This window comes from Eschrichtius robustus, chromosome 3 (assembly GCF_028021215.1).
Source record: "Eschrichtius robustus isolate mEscRob2 chromosome 3, mEscRob2.pri, whole genome shotgun sequence".
NCBI lineage: Eukaryota > Metazoa > Chordata > Mammalia > Artiodactyla > Eschrichtiidae > Eschrichtius > Eschrichtius robustus.
The window spans coordinates 17,082,577-17,101,113 of record NC_090826.1 but is presented as its reverse complement, the minus strand read 5'-3'; the positions used below and the strand labels follow the sequence as shown (position 1 = coordinate 17,101,113).

Here is an 18,537-nt window from a genome sequence, read left to right as displayed (position 1 = left end):
TGCCCCAGCTTCTCTCCACCTCCCCCTTGGGGCGCTGGGGCCTGACACAGCCCACCGACTGGACCCTGCCTCTCCCCACAGGCTCTGCACATGGCATAGCGGAGTCCGACTGGCATCTTGAAGGCAGTGGGGGCAACGGTACGTACTTGCCATGACCAGCCAGAGGAGCAGGCTTGTCCCTCCCAGGCTTTGGGTCCCTCAGCCCCTCTTCCAATGACCCCACCCCTCCATCCTGGCCTCTGAACAAAACAAGCCCAGGTGAGAGGCTCCCTGGGCAGAGAGAGACAGAATAAGAAGAGCACAGCCGAACCGAGCTGGGTCCTGCCCTATGCTCACTGCCTAGTGACTTTGGGCAGGCCCTTGAACCACTTTCACTTCTGTACCCTCCTCTGTATTCGTGCATTCCAGCAACAGACATGTATGTGTGCCCATCCTTGCCCTGGGAGCAGTAAATATAAGATGCGTAAGGCAGGACCCTCATTCTCAAGGATTCCACAGTCTGTTTAAAAGCAATGATAATGATTTGTAAAAATGAATATTTATTGAACATTTACAGGCCCTGTGCTAACTGCGTTATAGATACATATTTTATTTATCACTAATATAATAGGAGAGGTAGTGGCATAGTTGATAAGAGCCTGGGTTCAAATCCTAGCTCTACCACTTACTAGCTGTGTGACTTGGGTGACTCACTTAACCTCTCTGTGCCTCAGTTTCCTCACGTATAAAATAGAAAGAAGTAACATCCTTCCACAAGGCTTCGGATAAAATTTTGTGTGAGAGTAAAATTCTTTAATGTATTTTAAATGCTTAGAACAATGTCTGGTCCAGAATGGGCACAGAATGTTAGCTTTTGTTAATATTATAGCAAAGACATAGGGTTGTTACAAGGGTCCAGTTAAAAATTATGTTTGTAGCTGGATGTGAAACTTCCTGCATGGTGACTGGCAGATAGTAGGTGCTTGGTAACTGTTAGCTGCTAACTTCATCAGCTGGTGGAGGGTGGCAAAGTGTCGCCTACCCTGGTAGCTGCCAGGCCCCAGGGGCCAGCACTGGTGTGGGATGGCTTTGAGCAGGTAGGGCTGGGGATGTTATAGCCACACACATAGTGTGGACAATGCAGCCGAAAGGTCTAGGTTGCCATCCAGGCTTCCCACTTCCTGGGCAAGTCACTCATCCCTGAACCTGTCTTCCCGTCTGTAAGATGGAGGGAGTACAAAGGTTAAGAACCGTTTATGTGCCACCGACCTAGATGACCAGCTGCCCCAATTTGCTCAGGACTGAGGAGCTTCTGGGGACATGGGACTTTCAGAGCTAAAACCAGGACAGGACCCGGCAAATAGGGATGGTTGATCACCCTACCTGGACCCTACTGACTGCATAGAATGAAATACATAGGATTTCAAAGGAAATCAATTGTTCTGAAAGAAGGTTATCAAAATATTTGAAGTTTTTTGCGTCTTTATTAACGCATTAAATACAAGATCTAGTGTTAGGGTTAGGGTCGTTAGTCCCAACAGCTACCACAATTGCAATAAGCATAAACAATGTTTTGAAATATTTGCAGCTACTGTAATGCAATAAGGAAATCTTCCATTGGTGACTGAGTCACAGGCCCTGCTACTCCTTCAGTGTGTTGCCTACCCGCATAACTAAAGGAACTGCCAACCTTCAGGGAGAAGTGAGCAAGACTAGAACTGTAATGTTTTCGCAGCCAAGTTCGCAGGCCTCTGAATTCTGCCCCCAGCCCCCTTGGGTCTCCAGGGACTGAAGGTTCAGAGCCCTGCAGTAGTACAGGTCAGGGTGGAGGTCGGGGTCAAGGGCACCGATGCGGGATGGATGCTCCATGCGGGCGAGCAGGTGTCCCAGCATCGCCCCCACTCCCGCGACAGATGCCCCCGGGCAGTACGGAGCCTACTTCTACGATGACGGCTTCCTCGCCCTCCCTGGACGCATCCTCTCCAGGAGGTGAGAAGAGAGTCTGTGGGCCCAGGGTGGGGAACGGGAATCTGGGGCTTCTGCCCTCTCACCCACTTCCCCCGCACCACAGTCTCCCTGAGGTGCCCGAGACCATCGAGCTGGAGGTTCAGACCAGCACGGCCAGCGGCCTACTGCTCTGGCAGGGCGTGGTAAGTGTGGACATCCCGCCCAGGATCTCAGGGTTCCCAGCCCCCTGGTGGCCACAGAAGTGGGAGAGAGGAAGGAGGAGGCCACAGCTGTCGGCAGCCCCCAGAAACCCTGTGCTTCTCTGGCAGGAGGTGGGAGAGTCCAGCCGAGGCAAGGACTTCATCAGTCTTGGGCTTCAGGATGGGCACCTTGTCTTCAGGTGGGTCCTGGCACCCGACGCTTCCTCTCCCTTCCCTCAGCCCCCTTACCCTTCAGTGGCTTCCCCTCCGGTCAGCCCCGTGCCCCCCCCCCACAACAAGAAGCTGCAGCGCCCAGTGCCCCAGCTGCACGCCACCACCACCGTCCCACACCCCCTCCAGTCCTGACCCCTGCTCACACCCTCGTGGGCCTGTGTGACTGCAGCTACCAGCTGGGCAGCGGGGAGGCCCGCCTTGTCTCTGAGGACCCCATCAACGATGGCGAGTGGCATCGGGTGGTGGCACTGCGGTAAGGGAGCCCCCCGGGCACTAGGGCGAAGGGCCCAGAGTCCTGGACTGGGGCAGGACGGCCCCCACCGTGCGCAGGGAGGCAGGCATTGAGCTCTGGGGAGACAGAACTTGAAGCCAGGGTCAGGGGAGAGCCCGCCAGCCAGCCGGAGCACAGACTCCCAGAGCAGGACAGAACTCCGTGGGGGGTGGGCGCACAAGCACCCTAGGGGAGGGATGAAGCCTGGGTGGGGTGCTAGGAAGTTGTGTCTGTGGGACCAGATCTCTCCTCCAGCAGAGGGAGGGGCAAGAAAGAACTCCGGGAGCGGGGGGCACACTGCTCTGACTGAAGTCTCTGTAGCAAAGGGAGGGGGCTCTCACTGGGTTGAGAAGGACAGGGGATCGGTGGTGAGGGGCCTGACCCCGTTCCACTGCAGAGAGGGTCGGAGAGGCTCCATCCAGGTGGACGGAGAGGAGCTGGTCAGCGGCCAGTCCCCAGGCCCTAACGTGGCAGTCAACACCAAAGGCGGCATCTACGTCGGTAAGTCTTGAGCTCGGGCCTCGGTGCAGGCCTGGGGCCGCTCCTCCAGGTGGGAGAGGGCCCGGGGCTCCGGCAGAGCTAGAGCACGGGGCCTTCCTCCCCGCCACCTCCTGGAGCTGACAGGCCCCACCCTCTCCCTTCCCCGCAGGTGGAGCCCCCAACGTGGCGGCGCTGACCGGGGGCAGGTTCTCCTCGGGCATCACGGGCTGTATCAAGAACCTGGTGCTGCACTCTGCCCGGCCTGGCACCCCGCCTCCACAGCCACTGGACCTGCAGCACCGCGCCCAGGCGGGGGCCAACACGCGCCCCTGCCCCTCGTAGGCACTGCCTGCCCCACACGGACTCCCGGGCAGTGCCCCAGCCCCACAGCGTCGACTATATTATTATTAATATTATTATGATGAATATTTTGTAAGAAACGGAGGCGATGCCACGCTTTGCTGCTACTGCCCTGGGCTGGACTGGAGGGTGGGCACGCCACCCCACACACACAGACACACCTGGGCAAAGCCACAGGCTGCTGGGCAGGGCGGGTCACGTGGGAGCGGGTGCCTCAAAGGCTCACCAGGACCTGGGGTCGGGCACGGTGGCTGAGCAGGCTCAGAACTGCCCCCACCAACAGAGCCCCCCAGGGTAGTGCTGGGCTGCCCGTTTCTTCAGCCCTTGGGCAGCCCTCATTTCTACAGGAGCCAACCTCGGCTTCCGGCCTGGAGCCTCACCAGCTACCCGGAGCCGAGGGCATCGCAGTGGCCTTCGCCACCCTCCTCCGGGTTGGGAAAGCTCTTCAGTGCTAACTGTGGTGCAAAAGGCAGCTCACCCCTGGGCAGGCAGCCCCCAGCCCTGCCAGCCCATGTCCCAGCCCCCCTTCACCTCCGCCTAGCCAGCCAGGCCACCTGCCCCTGGCAGCCTCCCCCCCTCCCACCAAGCCCTCCTGGCCTGCATCCCTCCCACCCCACACCTAGCCCAGGGCCCCTGCCCTGAGGGGCTGCAAGGGAAAGCCCACCCCAACTCTTACCAGGAGCTGCTACAGGCAGAGCCCAGCACTGAGAGTGTCTCCCTGCCTGCGCCAGGCCACGTCCCCCCACTGATCTGGAAGTGAAGGCCCAGGGCACGTGGGGGGAGGAGAGCATTGGTGGTCGGAAAGAGTTAATGCCTTGGGTAGGGGAGCCGGGACTCATGACTGGGAGGGACAGGAAGGGGGCATGACAGCCCTGCCCCATCTGTGGGAGCCCGAGGGCCCAACTGGGGGCAAGCGCCCTCCCCACCAGCAGCCCCCAGATGTGGGTCCGGGGCGCCTGGCCTCTGTGTCCTAGAAGGGACCCTCCTGTGGTCTTTTTCTTGATCTTTCTTAATAAACGGTGCTATCCCCGCCAGGGCTGTCTCCTGTGTCTTTGACTACGACTGGACTCGTGGTACCTGAGGGTGGGTTAGGATGGGGCAAAGCAGGGCAGGTGAGGTCCGGGAGTGAAGCAAGGCAGCTTCAGGTGAGCGAGGCCCCTACTCCCTGCCCTTCACTGATCCAGCCGAGTGCCAGTCACCATGCAAGTTGCAGGGTCAGCTGCCTCCTGTGGCCTTCACCATGACCCTGTGAGGCAGGAATCATCCCATTTTCCAGAGGAGCAGACTGAGTCTCGGAGGGTTATATGATCTGCCCAAGGTTAGACAGCCCTGTGGGGGGCGGGGGCAGAACCCAGGGACTGTCTGACCCCAGAGCCCACTCTCCTTCCTCTGATGCCCACAGCCTCTCTAAGGATGACCCCCCCCCCCGACCCTGGAAGCCTGGCTCACTCAGCCGCAGGCCCCCAGGGGCCACCCGGCCAGGACATGTGTAACAGATGGTGCACAACTCCAGCCCACCAAGCCAGCCGGCTGGAGGAGCAGCAGCACGAGAGGAGGCCCGTGAGGAGGCCAGCAGAGGCTAGGAACAGCGAGGAGGCCAGCGCCACCCCCGCAGCCGGGGGCCTGTAGGAAGAAAGAGTCCACTCAGGCCTCAGCCTGGGCCAGCTGCCCCCACCCATCACTGGAGAGGGACAAGTGTGATCTCGGCGGGAGGAGTGGCAGCGGGTGATAAGCAAGAGCCATCTACCTTCCGGAGCTGCATCCTGTCGTGCAGGGTCCTGGCGTGCTGGGGGGCTCCACTCAGCTGCAATCCCCAGGGGGCCCGCAGACCCACGAGCTGGGGGAAGAGTCAGGGGCCGGGAGGTACCATCATCCGTACTCCCTTCCTGGCTGGGCACCGGAGAGGGACCGGCAGCAGGAAATAACAGCTCTAACACATGGAGATCTGCCCCTTGCAGGGTATGATTATGTCTCGTTTAATCCTCCCAAAACCTCTTAGTGTTAGTATTTTTATTTTACAGATAAGAGAAGTGAGGCACAGAGAGGTTAAGTCACTTGCCCAGATCACGCAGCTGGAAGTGACAGGGGTGGACTTGAACTCACAGTCTAGCTCCAGGGGCTGCGGTGGATGAATGGAGCTACTTCTCAAGGAGTAATGCTGTATTGAGCATTTGCTGTGCACCAAGCCCATGCTCTGCGCTGGACCCTTCACCCACAGGATTTCACTTAAAGTTCATGACAGATCTGAGAGGTTAGGTTTATCATCCCCAGTTTACAGATAAGGAAACGGAGACAGAGAGAGGTTCATTCTTCCACTCATTTGACGAGTATTTTTCAATCACCTGCTGCTATACCCCAGGCGTTGCTCTAGGGACTGGGGGATATGACGGTGAGCAAAACAGACAAAAACGTCTCCATGGAGCTGGCATTTTAGTGTGAGGCGACACAAAACACAAATTCTACCGTGTGTCAAATGGAGATAGGTGCTACGGGGAAAAATTAAGCAGGGAAAGGGACAGGGCATGTTGGCGAGGGGCAATGTTGCTATTTTTCTTTTAATTGAGGTAAACTATACAAAACAAAATTTCCCATTTTAACCATTTTTAAGTGCATTTCTGTAGTATTAAGTGCATTCATATTGTTGAGCAACCATCAACACCATCCATTCTCAGAACTGTTTTCATCTCATAACACTGAAACTCTGTACCCATTATTAATAACTCCCCATTTCCCCTCCCCCCAGCCCCTGGCAACCATCATTCTACTTTCCGTCTCTTTGATTTTGAGTACTCTAGGTGTCTCATATAGGTAGAATCACATAGTATTCGTCCTTCTGTGACTGGTTTATTGCACTCAGCATAATGCCCTCAAGGTTCATCCATGTTGTAGCATGTGTCAGCATTTCCTTCCTTTGCAGGGCTGAACAATATTCCATTGTGTGGACATAACACGTTTTGTTTACCTGTGTTTCTTTCAATGGACACAGGGTTGCTTTTCTTTTTTTTTTTGGCTGCACAGCTTGTGGGATCTTAGTTCCCCGACCAGGGAACCCGTGGCCCCTGCAGTGGAAGCGCGGAGTCCTAACCACTGGACCGCCCAGGGAAATCCCAGGGTTGCTATTTTTAAACAAAGGGGTCAGGAAAGAGCTCATGGAGAGGGTGAGGGTTAAGCCAAGACCTGCAGAAGGCAAAGGAATGAGCATGTAAACCTGTGGGAAAAGCCTTCCAGGTAGAGGAAAGAGCTAGTGAGAGACCAGCGGCAGGACAAGACTGGAGCGTGGAAGGAGCTGCCAGGGGTCGGAGTGGAGGAGCTGATGGAGCAAGCGGGCAGGTGGGAGGAGACGGGCCAGGTCACTCAGGGCCTGGGGGCCCCTGGGAGGCTTGTGTGGGCTGAGTGAGGAGTGAGGAGGGTCCTGCGCACAGGAGTGACGCAATCTGACTTAGTGTTTTAAATCTTAGTGTTTTAATCTTAGTGTTTTAAATCTCAGTGTTTTAATCTGACTTAGTGTTCTCCTCTGGGGAATTCCCTGGCGGTCCAGTGGTTAGGACTCCACACTTCCACTGCTGGGGGCCCAGGTTCAATCCCTGGTCCGGGAACTAAGATCCCGCAAGCCGAGGGGTGCGGCCAAAAAAAAAGAATAAAATGCTCCCCTGGCAGGAGAGCTTAACTCCCTGCTAGTGTGTGGGCTGCGCGTGGTGACTTCCTCCCAAAGAGGACAGTGTGGAGAGAGGAGACAGAGTAACAGCGGAGAAACTGACAAACACAGCCTCAACCCAGTGACCAAGGCCAACATCAACATCCGTGGATCATGTTGGGGAGTGATCGCGTTGGTTTGGCCTGGTGTGCACTTGACCTCTGTGATCTTCCTCCTCATAACCCACGACTGCAGTCTTATCATGAGGAAAACGTCAGATTAATTCCGACAACACTGATGGCTTGGTTATGGGCTGAGAGGGAAAAGGGAGTAAAGGACCACTCAACCGTTTGGGCCTGAGCAACTGGAATTCAAAGCTGCCACTGAGTGAGGAGGGGACACGGGTGAGGAGCAGGACGCAGGGCAGGCTGTGGATCATGAGTTCAGTTTGGGGCAAGTTAGGTGTGAGACCCGCCTGCACAGCCACGTGGAGATGTCAGGTGGGGAGGTGGTTATATAACTAGTGTTCAAAGACGAGTCCAGCTGGCAATACGGTATAAAGGAGAGCGGGGAGGGAACGGGTGTGGCAGCTGGAGGAGAGGACATGGGGCCCGGCCCTCTGGGCACAGAGCCTAGTGTCAGGGAGGAGCCTGAGGAGTGGCTGGGGAGGGAAGTGTGTGGGCTCCTGGGAAGCTGGGTTTTACCGCTCAGCCAGGTGCATTTTTGCAACAAACAACCTGTTCGACAGGACATGGCAACCCTGACTGGGAGTGGGGCATATCCAGATTCCTAAGAAGGATAATCAGGGGTGATCTAGTCTGGTCCCCTCTGTCCATCCACAGAGGTCATTCGTGGTTACGTCACTCAGTGACTCTATGACCTTGGGCAAGTCATTTCTCCTCCCTAGGCCTCAGTTTCCCCATCTATAAAATGTGGGAGTCAGGTTGGATCAATGGTTTTCAAAGTCTTGAAGGTCAAACTCAAGTCTCTCAGTGGGACATCAGTCAGCCGCGGCCCAGGCCTCCCACATCCAGTTAAGTAGAGCATCTCTCCTTGTGATGTCTGGGGCCTCTGCAAGGCTCCGTTTAGGAAAAGCTTCCACCACTGAAATGACATTTGGAAGCAGCTGGATTCGATCACCATTTGAGCTCTAACATCTTCTGGTCCTCAGGAAGTCTGGTCTGAATGGATTCCCCACTACTGTGCTTCACCTTATCCTCTCCTGCCGCGCCCATGCCTCCAGCCTCCAGCTTCTAACTCAGATGCTCAGCAGGGCCCAAGCCACCCCTGTCACTGACCTCTGCAGTTGGCTGCTGGCCACGAAGCCTGGTCACTGCCATCGCCACAGTTGTCCATGCCCCAGGGATCGCACACCAGGCTCGGGGGGAATGCACCTGCTGTTCTGACATCGGAAGTAGGCACAACAGGATCCTGGGGTTGAGAGGGGAGGCACGATGAGGATCCTGAGCACCACAGAATGTTTGGCCCTATGGGGAGGGAATGTGGGAGGTGTGAGCAGGAGAGGCTGTTTCCATGTGCGTGCAAATGAGAGTATGGATGAGACAGGTGTATGATCATAAAGATGATGATGGGGATGGTGATGATGACGATGATGGTGGTGGCTAACATTTATTGAGCTCCTATTCCAAGCCAGGCTTGGTTCACATCCCAGCTCATTAAGTTCTCACATTAACCCTGTAGGGTCAATACTATTATCAATCCCATTTTAGAGATGAGAAGACTGAGGCACAGGGAGGTTAGGTCACTAGACCAAGGCCACACAGCTTGTATCTAAGCAGCAGGATAGGAATTCAGCCCCATGTTCATGAGCACTGTGGCACCCAGTGTGTGTGAGTGTGTGTGCACGCGTGCGTGCACGCAGCCTATGGTAGCCCAGCGACCTGAACACTCCAAGCTCATCCCGGCTCGTGGCACTGCACCTGCCATCAGCCCTGCCCGTAACTGCATGGCTTGCTCCCCTCAGGTCTCCACTCAAATGTCATCGTGTCGGAAGGCCTGCCCTCACCTCCACGTGAGAACAGCACACCACCCCTCCCCCACCACCACTTTATCCTGATTTGGGTTCCTCTGCAGCACTTACCACCTCTGCAGATTATGGATTTGATTGACTCTTTGTTTATGGTCTGCCTCCCCAACTAGAATGTCAGCTCAAATGGGGCAGGGACTTCTCTTTCATTCACTGCTGCATGTGTCCCTGGAGCCTAGAACAGCACCTGGCACAAGGGCAGGTACTCAATCTTTGTTAAATGAATGAATAGGCACACAGGTGAGAGAAGGGTATGACTTGGTGCACAGGGTGTGGCAGACAGGTTGGCTTACCCAGCACCCCATTCTGTGGAGAAAAGCTGGTTCAGGAGGGACTGGCCAATACCATGGCTCAGAGGTGGACATGGGAATCAGAGCATTCCATTCCTGGCCCCGGGAACAGACACATGGCCCATGTGACTAATCAAATTTGGCCCCGAGGACTTTTGCTAGAACCATAAGAAAAGATCCTCGCAGTTCCCTGGCAGTCCATTGGTTAGGACTCAGCTCTTTCACTGCCGGGGGCCCAGGTTCAATCCCTGGTCGGGAACTGAGATCCTGCAAGCCGCTCGGTGCAGCCAAAAAAAAAAAAAAAGTGAGAGAGAGAGAAAAGGTCCTCGCTCTTTATTTCACTGAGGTGAGAGTTATAAGGGGGACTGTGGGCTTGGAGCTGCAGGGTCACCTTGCTGCCAAGTAGAAAGAGGAACTGGAGCTGCCTGAGATGGAAGCCAAACAGACCCAGTGTAATGCAAAGGGAGAGAACAAAGAGATAGAGCCCAGGTGGCATTACTTGATCTCCTGAATCCAGCTATACCTGAATGAACACCTTAATATCCCAGTTATAGGAGCCCCCCAAATTCTCCTTTGGCTTAAGCCAACTAGAGTTGGGGTTTTTTCATGTGCAAATGAAAGTGAATGCTCTAATTTATAAAAGATGTGCAAGGGTAAGAGTGAATATCTACGAGAGAGAAAACACAAACAGTAATCCAAGTAAAAAGTGATCCAAGGAAGCCAGAGTTGTGACAGGGCTTCGCCACTGCCGCCTGCTTTTGAGTCCAATCTTGCTAAACACAAAGCAGCTGCAACATGCTTGGCTTGCACCTCACGGAAGGTGAGAAAGGGAGGGAGGGAGGAAAGGAGGGAGGGAGGGGTTGATTTCCAATTAGCCTGTGAGATCTGCTTGCAAAACAATATAATAGGACCCTTGGCACGCTACAGCCCACAGGACCCCAGGCACCATCAGTCGTGGCCCCAAAGACACACATGAGACAGCAGGGGGTGCTGTCTGACCAGCTCAGGTTGAAGGGCTGTCCAGGGCCTGGCATGTCGAGGTCTAGCTCCTGGTGAACCTGTGTTGGCGCTCAGAGGCCCCCCTGTTCTTGCCTTGAAGTGCTCACAACCCCTTGTTTAATTCTCCAGTCTGGATATTTTGCCAGCGAGGGCGATGATGCTTCTCCGAGGTTTTGGAAACTTCTGGGCTTTGGCAGCTCCTCTGCTGAAACATCAGTGAGTGTCTTCAGTCCTGGGGAAACCTGCTGGGACTAAAGCCTTGACTCAATTGGAGCAGAGGACAAACTCCAGCAGTTAAAGCCCAGCTCCTCCACCTGTGAGCTGGGAGTCCTGTGGCACTTCACTCAACCTCTCCAAGCCTGTTTCCCATCAAAAAATACGAGTGTAGGAGCACTGGCCCAGCAGAGCTGCTGTGAGAACAGATGAGATCTGGTATGCGAAGGGCCAAAGGCAATGCTCAACGAGGGATTATTAATAATTTCAGTTCCCTTTTCTTGCCTAAGTGGGTTTCTGTCACTTACAGTCACCAGAGTCCCAACTCTCGGCCCCTCTGCAATCGGGTGGACCCAGGACAGAGAAGCCAGTGTGTGAACGTGAGAGTGTGTGAGTTGCATGGCAGTGTGCAAAGTGGTATTGTGTACGATGAGGTGTGCATGAAGTGAACTGTGTGTGGGAGAGAGTGTTCAGTACGCCAGGCCTGTGGGTTGGGTGTTTCAGTGTGTGTAGTGCAGGTGGGTGTGCCAGGTGTGTGTACGAGGTGTGAGTTGTGCACAGGTAGTGTGTGTGAGGGGGGTGGGTGCTGGAGTGTGAGGTGTGTAAGTGTGTGGGAATCGTGTGGGAGTGGGAGCTGTGTGTGAACAGGTGAGGGGCTGGTCCATGCATCCATGGAAGTCAGGTTTATGGGGTTGGCTCTTTGGGTCTGGACCACCCCTTACTGAAGCCCCTGACCCTGCCGCCAGGCCCCAGCCCCTGCCCTCTCTCAGGACCAGCCCGCACCCACCCAACCGGAAAGAGGAGACTTCGCCCACGAAGTCCACGCGGGGCTGGCGGCCTCTGGTGACCAGGCGCAGGCCCAGGAAGTCCCCGGAGGACGCCACCGGCTCAGGGATGGTCAGGCCGCAGAGCCGGGCCCCCAGAGGCCGTGGCGCCCCCGGCGGGCCCTCGTAGAACTGCAGGTAGGACCCGGGGGCGCAGGGGTCCTCCGGCGCCGGGGAGGAGGCGTTGGGCGCCGCCGGGGTCAGGCTGTAGACCAGGAAGAAGCGAAACTGGAAGCGGATCCTGTCGCCGGGGGCCGCCGCCAGCATCCAGAGCCTGCAGTCGGTGTCTGGGGCCACGAAGTAGAAGCGGCGCGACGCGGAGTGCGAGCGCAGCAGCAGCCCGTCCCCCTGCCACGTCCGGCCGCACAGGTCCACCAGGTCGGCTTCGGCGAAAAGCACGGACCCTGGAGCCACGCGGTCCCGTTCCAAGCCTGGCCCTGCCCTCTGCCCGCTGTGTGACCCCCGAGTGAGTCACTCAGCCTCTCTGAGCCTCAGTCTTCTTGTCGGGAAAATGGGGATGATTGAACAATGTCAGAATTTTTGTGAGGGTTAAAAAATGTAATTCAAGTCCTCAATCTCGTATTCAAAAACCCTAGGATGTGTTTCAGAATTTTTCAGATTTTAGAAAGATATATAATATGTTGCAGCCCCAAATGGAGTCTGCCACAGCCCTCCACGATCAAACACATTTTCTAGAGCAATTGCACAGAACATTTACCCTAAGTAGGACAAATACAGACTGTAAACAGCCTCCTGTCAGTTCAGGTCAGGTGTTGCCAGTTAGTTAGCTAAGAACAAATTTTGGTTGTCAGAGCTTTTCATATTTTGTAGTGGAAACTAAAGGATTGTGGACATGTATGGGTTCAGTGCTTAGGATAGTGCCTGGCATTTAAGAAGCATTACTGAAGTGTTATTCAAGGATGGGGGAGGAGATTTCCTGGCCTTCCCTCCAGTGGTTAGGACTCTGCACTCTCACTGTGGAGGGCCCACGTTGGATTCCTGTTCAGGAAACTAAGATCCCACAACCCTCGCAGTGCAGCCAAAAAATAAAAGGATGGGGGAGACACAGTTGGGCACCTGCCCAGCCAACAGGCATTCCCTGTTTCTCCTTGCTAAGAGAAACTTAATTCCCCTCAATTATCAGAGAGGCCCCCTGGTCTTTGGCCTAATAAACCAAGCCTTGTAATCCTAATTCTATTTGCCAGGTTTAGGGATTGGCCTGTGAACTGATTCTGGCCAATGAGATTTAAGGAGAGGTTTGCTGAGGGTTCCTGGGAAAGATTTTCCTCCCTGATTTAAAAAAAAAAAAGAGAAAAAAAGGAGGGAGAGCTGTGTGATGAGGAGCCTCTTTTTCTTCCTGCTTTTGAAAGCTATTGACTGAGGATACGATGCCCAGAGCTGCAGCAGGCATCTTGCAAGGATGAGGTCATGAGAATTATGGAGGAGCCCTGACATGGTTGAGCTGCTGAATTAACCATTTCTGGACTCACCTATGGCTTCTCTTCTTAAGTGAAATAATAAATATCCTTATGGTTTAAGCTCTGTTTACTCAGTTACTCTGGTAACTGTTACTTACAGCCCAAAACATCCTCACTGGTACAGGGTTGTTGTGAGGATTAATGAGATAATGTGTAAATACTCAAACCATCTGATTTCTGTAAGGATAGAGAGAGAACAGGACGTGGCTCTTCTGGCGCATGGTAGGGGCACCAGTGGTGCTTGAGGACAAGCCGGGATGTGGGTCTTCGGGGGAGAAATTCTCTGTTAGGGCTCGGGAGCATCTTCTCATATCTGTGCAGACCTACTAAAGCCAGAACCTGCCCTGGAGGCACACGGGACAGGCGGAGGTTTAGAGAGTGGGTGAACGAGCACCTTCTATGAGCTGGGCACTGTCTATGTGTCTTGCGTGGTTTATCTCACCTTATATGCACAATAATAATAGTCCCTTAAGGCAGCGGTCCCCAAGCTTTTTGGCACCAGGGACTGGTTTTGTGGAAAATAATTTTTCCACAGACGGGGGTCGGGGAGGTGGGGATGGTTCAGGTGGTAATGCGAGCGATGGGGAGCGACGGGGACGACAGGGAACGACAGGGAGTGATGGGGAGCAACGGGGAGCGATGGGGAACGGCAGGTGAAGCTTTGCTCGCTTGCCCACCACTCACCTCCTGCTTTGAGGCCCGGTTCCTAACAGGCCATGGACTGGCCCCGGGGGTTGGGGAACCCCTGCCTTAAGGGGCAAGGGCCTATTATTCTTTCCATTTTACTGCTGAAGAAACCAAGTCTTAGACAGTGGAAACAGTAATGTCAAGGGTGTGTGTGTGAATGCAGGGCCATCTGACTCTGAAGCCCACAGTGTTTCCCGGTGCCAGACTGCCCCACCCGCCCCCAGACACCTGCTTCTGGGTGACTTGGAGCTCCAGCCACCCAGAGGGGTGGGGGTGGACTTGAGGGTGCCAGCCAAGACCAGGCACAGGGTTTCCCAGTGCCCCCCAACTCAAGGGATCCCAGCTCATCAGGGTGAGTGCTGATTGAGGAAACACAATCTCAAACGGTGGTGGGAACTGAATCTCCTGCCTGCCCCAGCCAAGCCACCTCGTACTCACCTGTGTGCAGCGCAGACGCAGTCAGGGCAGTTGCCCCCAGCAGGAGCAGCCTTTGGGGCAGCTGCAGAGGACAGGCTTCCGTCCAGGCCCTCCTGTGCCCAGCGATGGGGAAGACCTGCAGAATCTTCAGTTTGGGGTCTTTGGGGAGACTCGGGTATAGGGGCCTGGTTAGGCCAGTGGAGGGATTGGCAGGACACAGGGAGCAAGGGAGGCAAGTTCGTCAGCTCCTCTGGTCTCTTCAGTGATGTTTGTGCTCCCTGTTCCAGATCCTTCTTCAGATCAGGATTGTGTCTAGGGTTGCCATGGAGATTTGGGACTGCGGCTGGAGCCTGGGGAGAGAAGGCGGGGAGGATGTCTGCTCTTCCCCTGCCAGACAGGAACCAGGAAACTCAGATCTGGTTCAGCCACAGGGCTTCTGGGAGGGGGACCCACAGCCTCAGAGAGCTGCTGCCTTCCTGGAGAAGTTGGCATTTTAGGGCTGAGCTTAAGGGAGGCCCAGGACATCAAAGGGCCTCTCTGAGGGCCTAGAGAGGCAGCAAGTGGTGAATGAGCACTGGCCCAGGAGTCTGCTCTATTTTACAGACAAAGTATTCCTGCCTCAGGGCCTTTGCCCTCACCGTTCCTCCACCTGGAGTGCTCCTCTCCCATGGAGGTCCATGGCTGGCTTCTCCGGGTCATTCACATTTCGAGCTCACATGTCACCTGCTCAGACCACATTTCCCTGACCACTTCTCAGTCTGAATTAGTGTTCTCCCTCCCTGTCACTCGGTCCTATGTCCGCGAATTTATCTCAGCACTCACTGGAATTACCTTGCTTATTTATATCTATCTTGTATGTATTGTCCATTGACCGCCCCCCACCCACTAAAATTGTGTTCGGTGAGTGTCTTGTTGTTCTCTGAAGCCCTAGGTCATAGAACAGTGCCTGGCACAGAGCAGGCATCCAGGAAGTAAGAACGAATGTGTGGGGACTTCCCTGATGGTGCAGTGGTTAAGAATCCACCTGCCATTGCAGGGGACACGGGTTCGAGCCCTGGTCCGGGAAGATCCCACATGCTGCCGAGCAACTAAGCCTGTGCGCCACAGCTACTGAGCCTGCGCTCTAGAGCCTGCGAGCCACAACTAGAGCCCATGTGCCACAACTACTGAAGCCCACGCGCCTAGAGCCCGTGCTCCGCAGCAAGAGAAGCCACCGCAGTGAGAAGCATGCGCACCGCAACGAAGACCCAACACAGCCAAAAATAAATAAATAAAATAATGAAATTTTTTTAAAAAAGAAAAAGAACGAATGTGTGACGTTGAGCGAATGACCTCCCTTTTTTCTGGGTTTTACTTCCCCATGTGTAAAAGGAAGGGCTTGGGCCATTTCAGCCTTTTTCTAAATCTGTAATTAGTAGAACCATTTTTTTACAAAGGCATTCTACATGGAACCTTAATATATAAAGCTGAAACTTTTCAAGTCTCAGTTTCCTTATCTGTAAATTGGAATAATGATAGTTCCAACTTTGTAAGTATATTGTAAAGGGTAAGTAACTTGATACAAGTGGGGTATCAAGTTGCTTACTTAGAACAGTGTCTGTCACATAGTAAAGTGCGCAATGCATGTCAGGCTGGATGATGACCCTTAATGTCATCATTATTACTTAAACAGAGGTCATCTATGTTTCAAGAAGTCCCCACCTCAGACTTTGAGACACCACCTCAGAGTCTGAAGACAGTATGAGAAGGTTAAAACCACTGGCCCTGCTGCGCTCTAATGCTCTTCTTGCTAGACCTGACATTCGATGAAAACTTGATACCCCACTGTGTGTGATGTCCAAGGCTAGGCCTTGGGGGACTCCTTTGGCAGGAGTGGATTTATCATGAAACTCTTGAAGCTGGCCGCTCTCCCTTCTGAGACGGACCACATTCTGCCTATGGAATGTGTATCTCTCTAAATAAACTTGATTTCACTTTAAAAAAGAAAGAAAGAAACTCGTGAAGCTTACACATCAGGACATATTATTTGCATGAGATTATATATTTTTATAAAATTTACAAAATTAAGATATTTCAACCACAGTCAATTCAGATCACTGTCTCTTTCCACCCCGATCTCCTCCGTTGCACCTCTCTTCAGATGGTCACAGGCATTTTTGAAATCTGGCTAAGGGGAGGTGGCTTTGGGTTTGGGTTTGGGGGGGATATAATTATGGGGTCCTAGCTCCTTCCAGGCATAGTTGTATTATTTCTAATAAATGCCCCAGAATGCCTCCCAGTAATCCTCCTCATACCCTCTATGCTGTGATATGTTGTGATATGAAGCTGCAGAATCAGAGATCATTTATTATGCCTGGCCTTGCTGGTGTGAAGGTATTGGAGGAGAAATAAGGTTTGAAACATATGAAGCCAGAAGCCAGTCTATGGAAAATCCTTTCAAATCTTAAAGCTCGCATATGTAAGAAATTTGATAGAGGTTATCCCAAGTTTAACAGTCTTTAAGAGAATAAATAATCTTACTAATAACGAATTGCAAAGCTCAAGAAAAAAAGTCTAAATGACCACTAATAAAAAACGAATTTTGGTCAATCATGCTAAAGGAAAGACTGACTTATCTTTCTAGTCCTTTTATAGAAAATATCATATAGTGTTGTCACAGAAATCATAAAAGGGTGTGCAGCCAAAAAAAGTAAGGAAAAATTATCATAGAAGAGGTTTAAGCAGTATTTTAATAAAAACGTGCTATTATTTTAAATTTATATTGTTCATGGTATTTGTCAGTTTTTTTGTTTTTTGTTTTTCTTTTTTATTTATTTTTGGCTGCATTGTGTCTTCGCTGCTGCACGCGGGCTTTCTCTAGTTGCAGAGAGGGGGCACTACTCTTTGTTGCGGTGAATGGACCGCTCATTGCGGTGGCTTCTCTTTGTTGCGGAGCACGGGCTCTAGGCGCGCAGGCTTCAGTAGTTGCAGCACGTGGGCTCAGCAGTTGTGGCTCGTGGGCTCAGTAGTTGTGGCTCACGGGCTCTAGAGCGCAGACGCAGCGGTTGTGGCACATGGGCTTAGTTGCTCCGCAACATGTGGGATCTTCCCGGACCAGGGCTCGAAACTGTGTCCCCTGCATTGGCAGGCTGATTCTTAACCACTGCACCACCAGGGAAGTTCCTGTCCGTTTTTGAAACTTTAAAAGTTGTTGGACATGGAAGCAACTTAAATGTCCATCAACAGATGAATGGATAAAGAAGATGTGGTATATATACAAATGGAATACTACTCAGCCATAAAAAAGAGTGAAATAATGCTATTTGCAGCAACATGCATGGACCTAGAGATCATCCTACTAAGTGAAGTAAGTCAGAAGGAGAAAGACAAATACCATATGGTATCACTTACATGTGAAATCCAGAATATGGCACAAATGAACTTATCTCCAAAACAGAAGCAGACTCACAGACATAGAGAACAGACTTGTGGTTGCCAAGGGGGAGGGAGGAAGGATGGAGTGGGAGTTTGGGGTTAGCAGATGCAAACTATTACATATAGAATCGCTAAACAACAAGATCCTACTGTATAACACAGAGAACTATATTCAATATCCTGTAATAAGCCATAATGGAAAAGAGTATGAAGAAGAATATATATATATGTATGTATATACATATATATATATATATATATATATATATCTGAATCACTTTGCTGTACAACAGAAATTAACACAACATTGTAAATCAACTATACTTCAATAAAATAAATTTTAGAAAAATAAAAATAAAAACTTTTGAATGTAAGAGTATTTGTGCTTCCTGACACTGGAAATGTCAGCATGAAGAACGTGCTTTGAGAGAAAAATAGTATTAATAAAAGTGCTGTTTGGTCTAAAGCTCTTCACCCTAGTTAGCAAAAGGTGTGAATGGAATGGAATGGAATGGAATAAGTCTTCTGAGAAAGCAGAGCTTTTCTCTGGAGCTGTTTTGAAGGAGTAGTTGGGCAATTAGTACTTTTCTCAAAGATGCTAATCCTACTAAAACGCTCTGGGATTTGGGTTTAAAACATCTTATTTTCAGGCTTTATAGCAGTTCCTGTTTTCCACTGTAGCAGGTGGAAAGCTACCCTGGCCTAATGGAAAGGCAGAGAGCATAATCAGAGCATGAGGTTACATTTCACTGCCTATGAAGCTTCGCTATTTTGTTGCTCAAGTTCTTTGCCTCAACTTTAAAAAATGAAACATTATTATACTTTGTAAAATAGTGTTTGCCCCATGATAAGACCTATAAGAAAGTTTACCATCTGCCTCAAATATTATAATATGCGTCTGTTATTCAGATTAATACATAGAACTAAATAGACATTTCTATTTGTAAATAGCAGCAAATACACTGGTAGATGAAGTATGGGACCAATGAGCCAAATTTAAATTTTATTTTTCTTTCAGTACACAAAAGTGGTGTTGCTTTTCGCAGTCAAACTAAACCCGTCA

At 52.1% G+C, this 18,537-nt stretch overlaps 2 protein-coding genes across 4 annotated transcripts in view; one reads left to right on the top strand and one right to left on the bottom strand.

The window, feature by feature from the left end:
* The window catches only part of HSPG2 (heparan sulfate proteoglycan 2), a 101,940-nt gene extending 97,435 nt beyond the window's left edge, over nt 1-4,505 (top strand). For all 3 annotated transcript variants that reach the window (XM_068539109.1, XM_068539110.1, XM_068539108.1), the window contains 7 exons: nt 82-138; nt 1,893-1,968; nt 2,051-2,129; nt 2,256-2,326; nt 2,530-2,613; nt 3,029-3,132; nt 3,281-4,505. In XM_068539109.1, the coding sequence (XP_068395210.1) occupies nt 82-138; nt 1,893-1,968; nt 2,051-2,129; nt 2,256-2,326; nt 2,530-2,613; nt 3,029-3,132; nt 3,281-3,453 (644 nt within the window). In that variant the 3' untranslated portion in view covers nt 3,454-4,505. The remainder of the gene's footprint in view (nt 1-81; nt 139-1,892; nt 1,969-2,050; nt 2,130-2,255; nt 2,327-2,529; nt 2,614-3,028; nt 3,133-3,280) is intronic.
* Nucleotides 4,506-4,771: 266 nt separating this feature from the next.
* LDLRAD2 (low density lipoprotein receptor class A domain containing 2) overlaps nt 4,772-18,537 on the bottom strand; it is a 43,430-nt gene continuing 29,664 nt past the window's right edge. Inside the window, 7 exon segments of the mRNA XM_068537508.1 lie at nt 4,772-4,800; nt 4,921-5,001; nt 5,219-5,401; nt 8,404-8,491; nt 8,493-8,536; nt 11,442-11,861; nt 14,082-14,219. Of these exon segments, the coding sequence (XP_068393609.1) occupies nt 4,772-4,800; nt 4,921-5,001; nt 5,219-5,401; nt 8,404-8,491; nt 8,493-8,536; nt 11,442-11,861; nt 14,082-14,219 (983 nt within the window).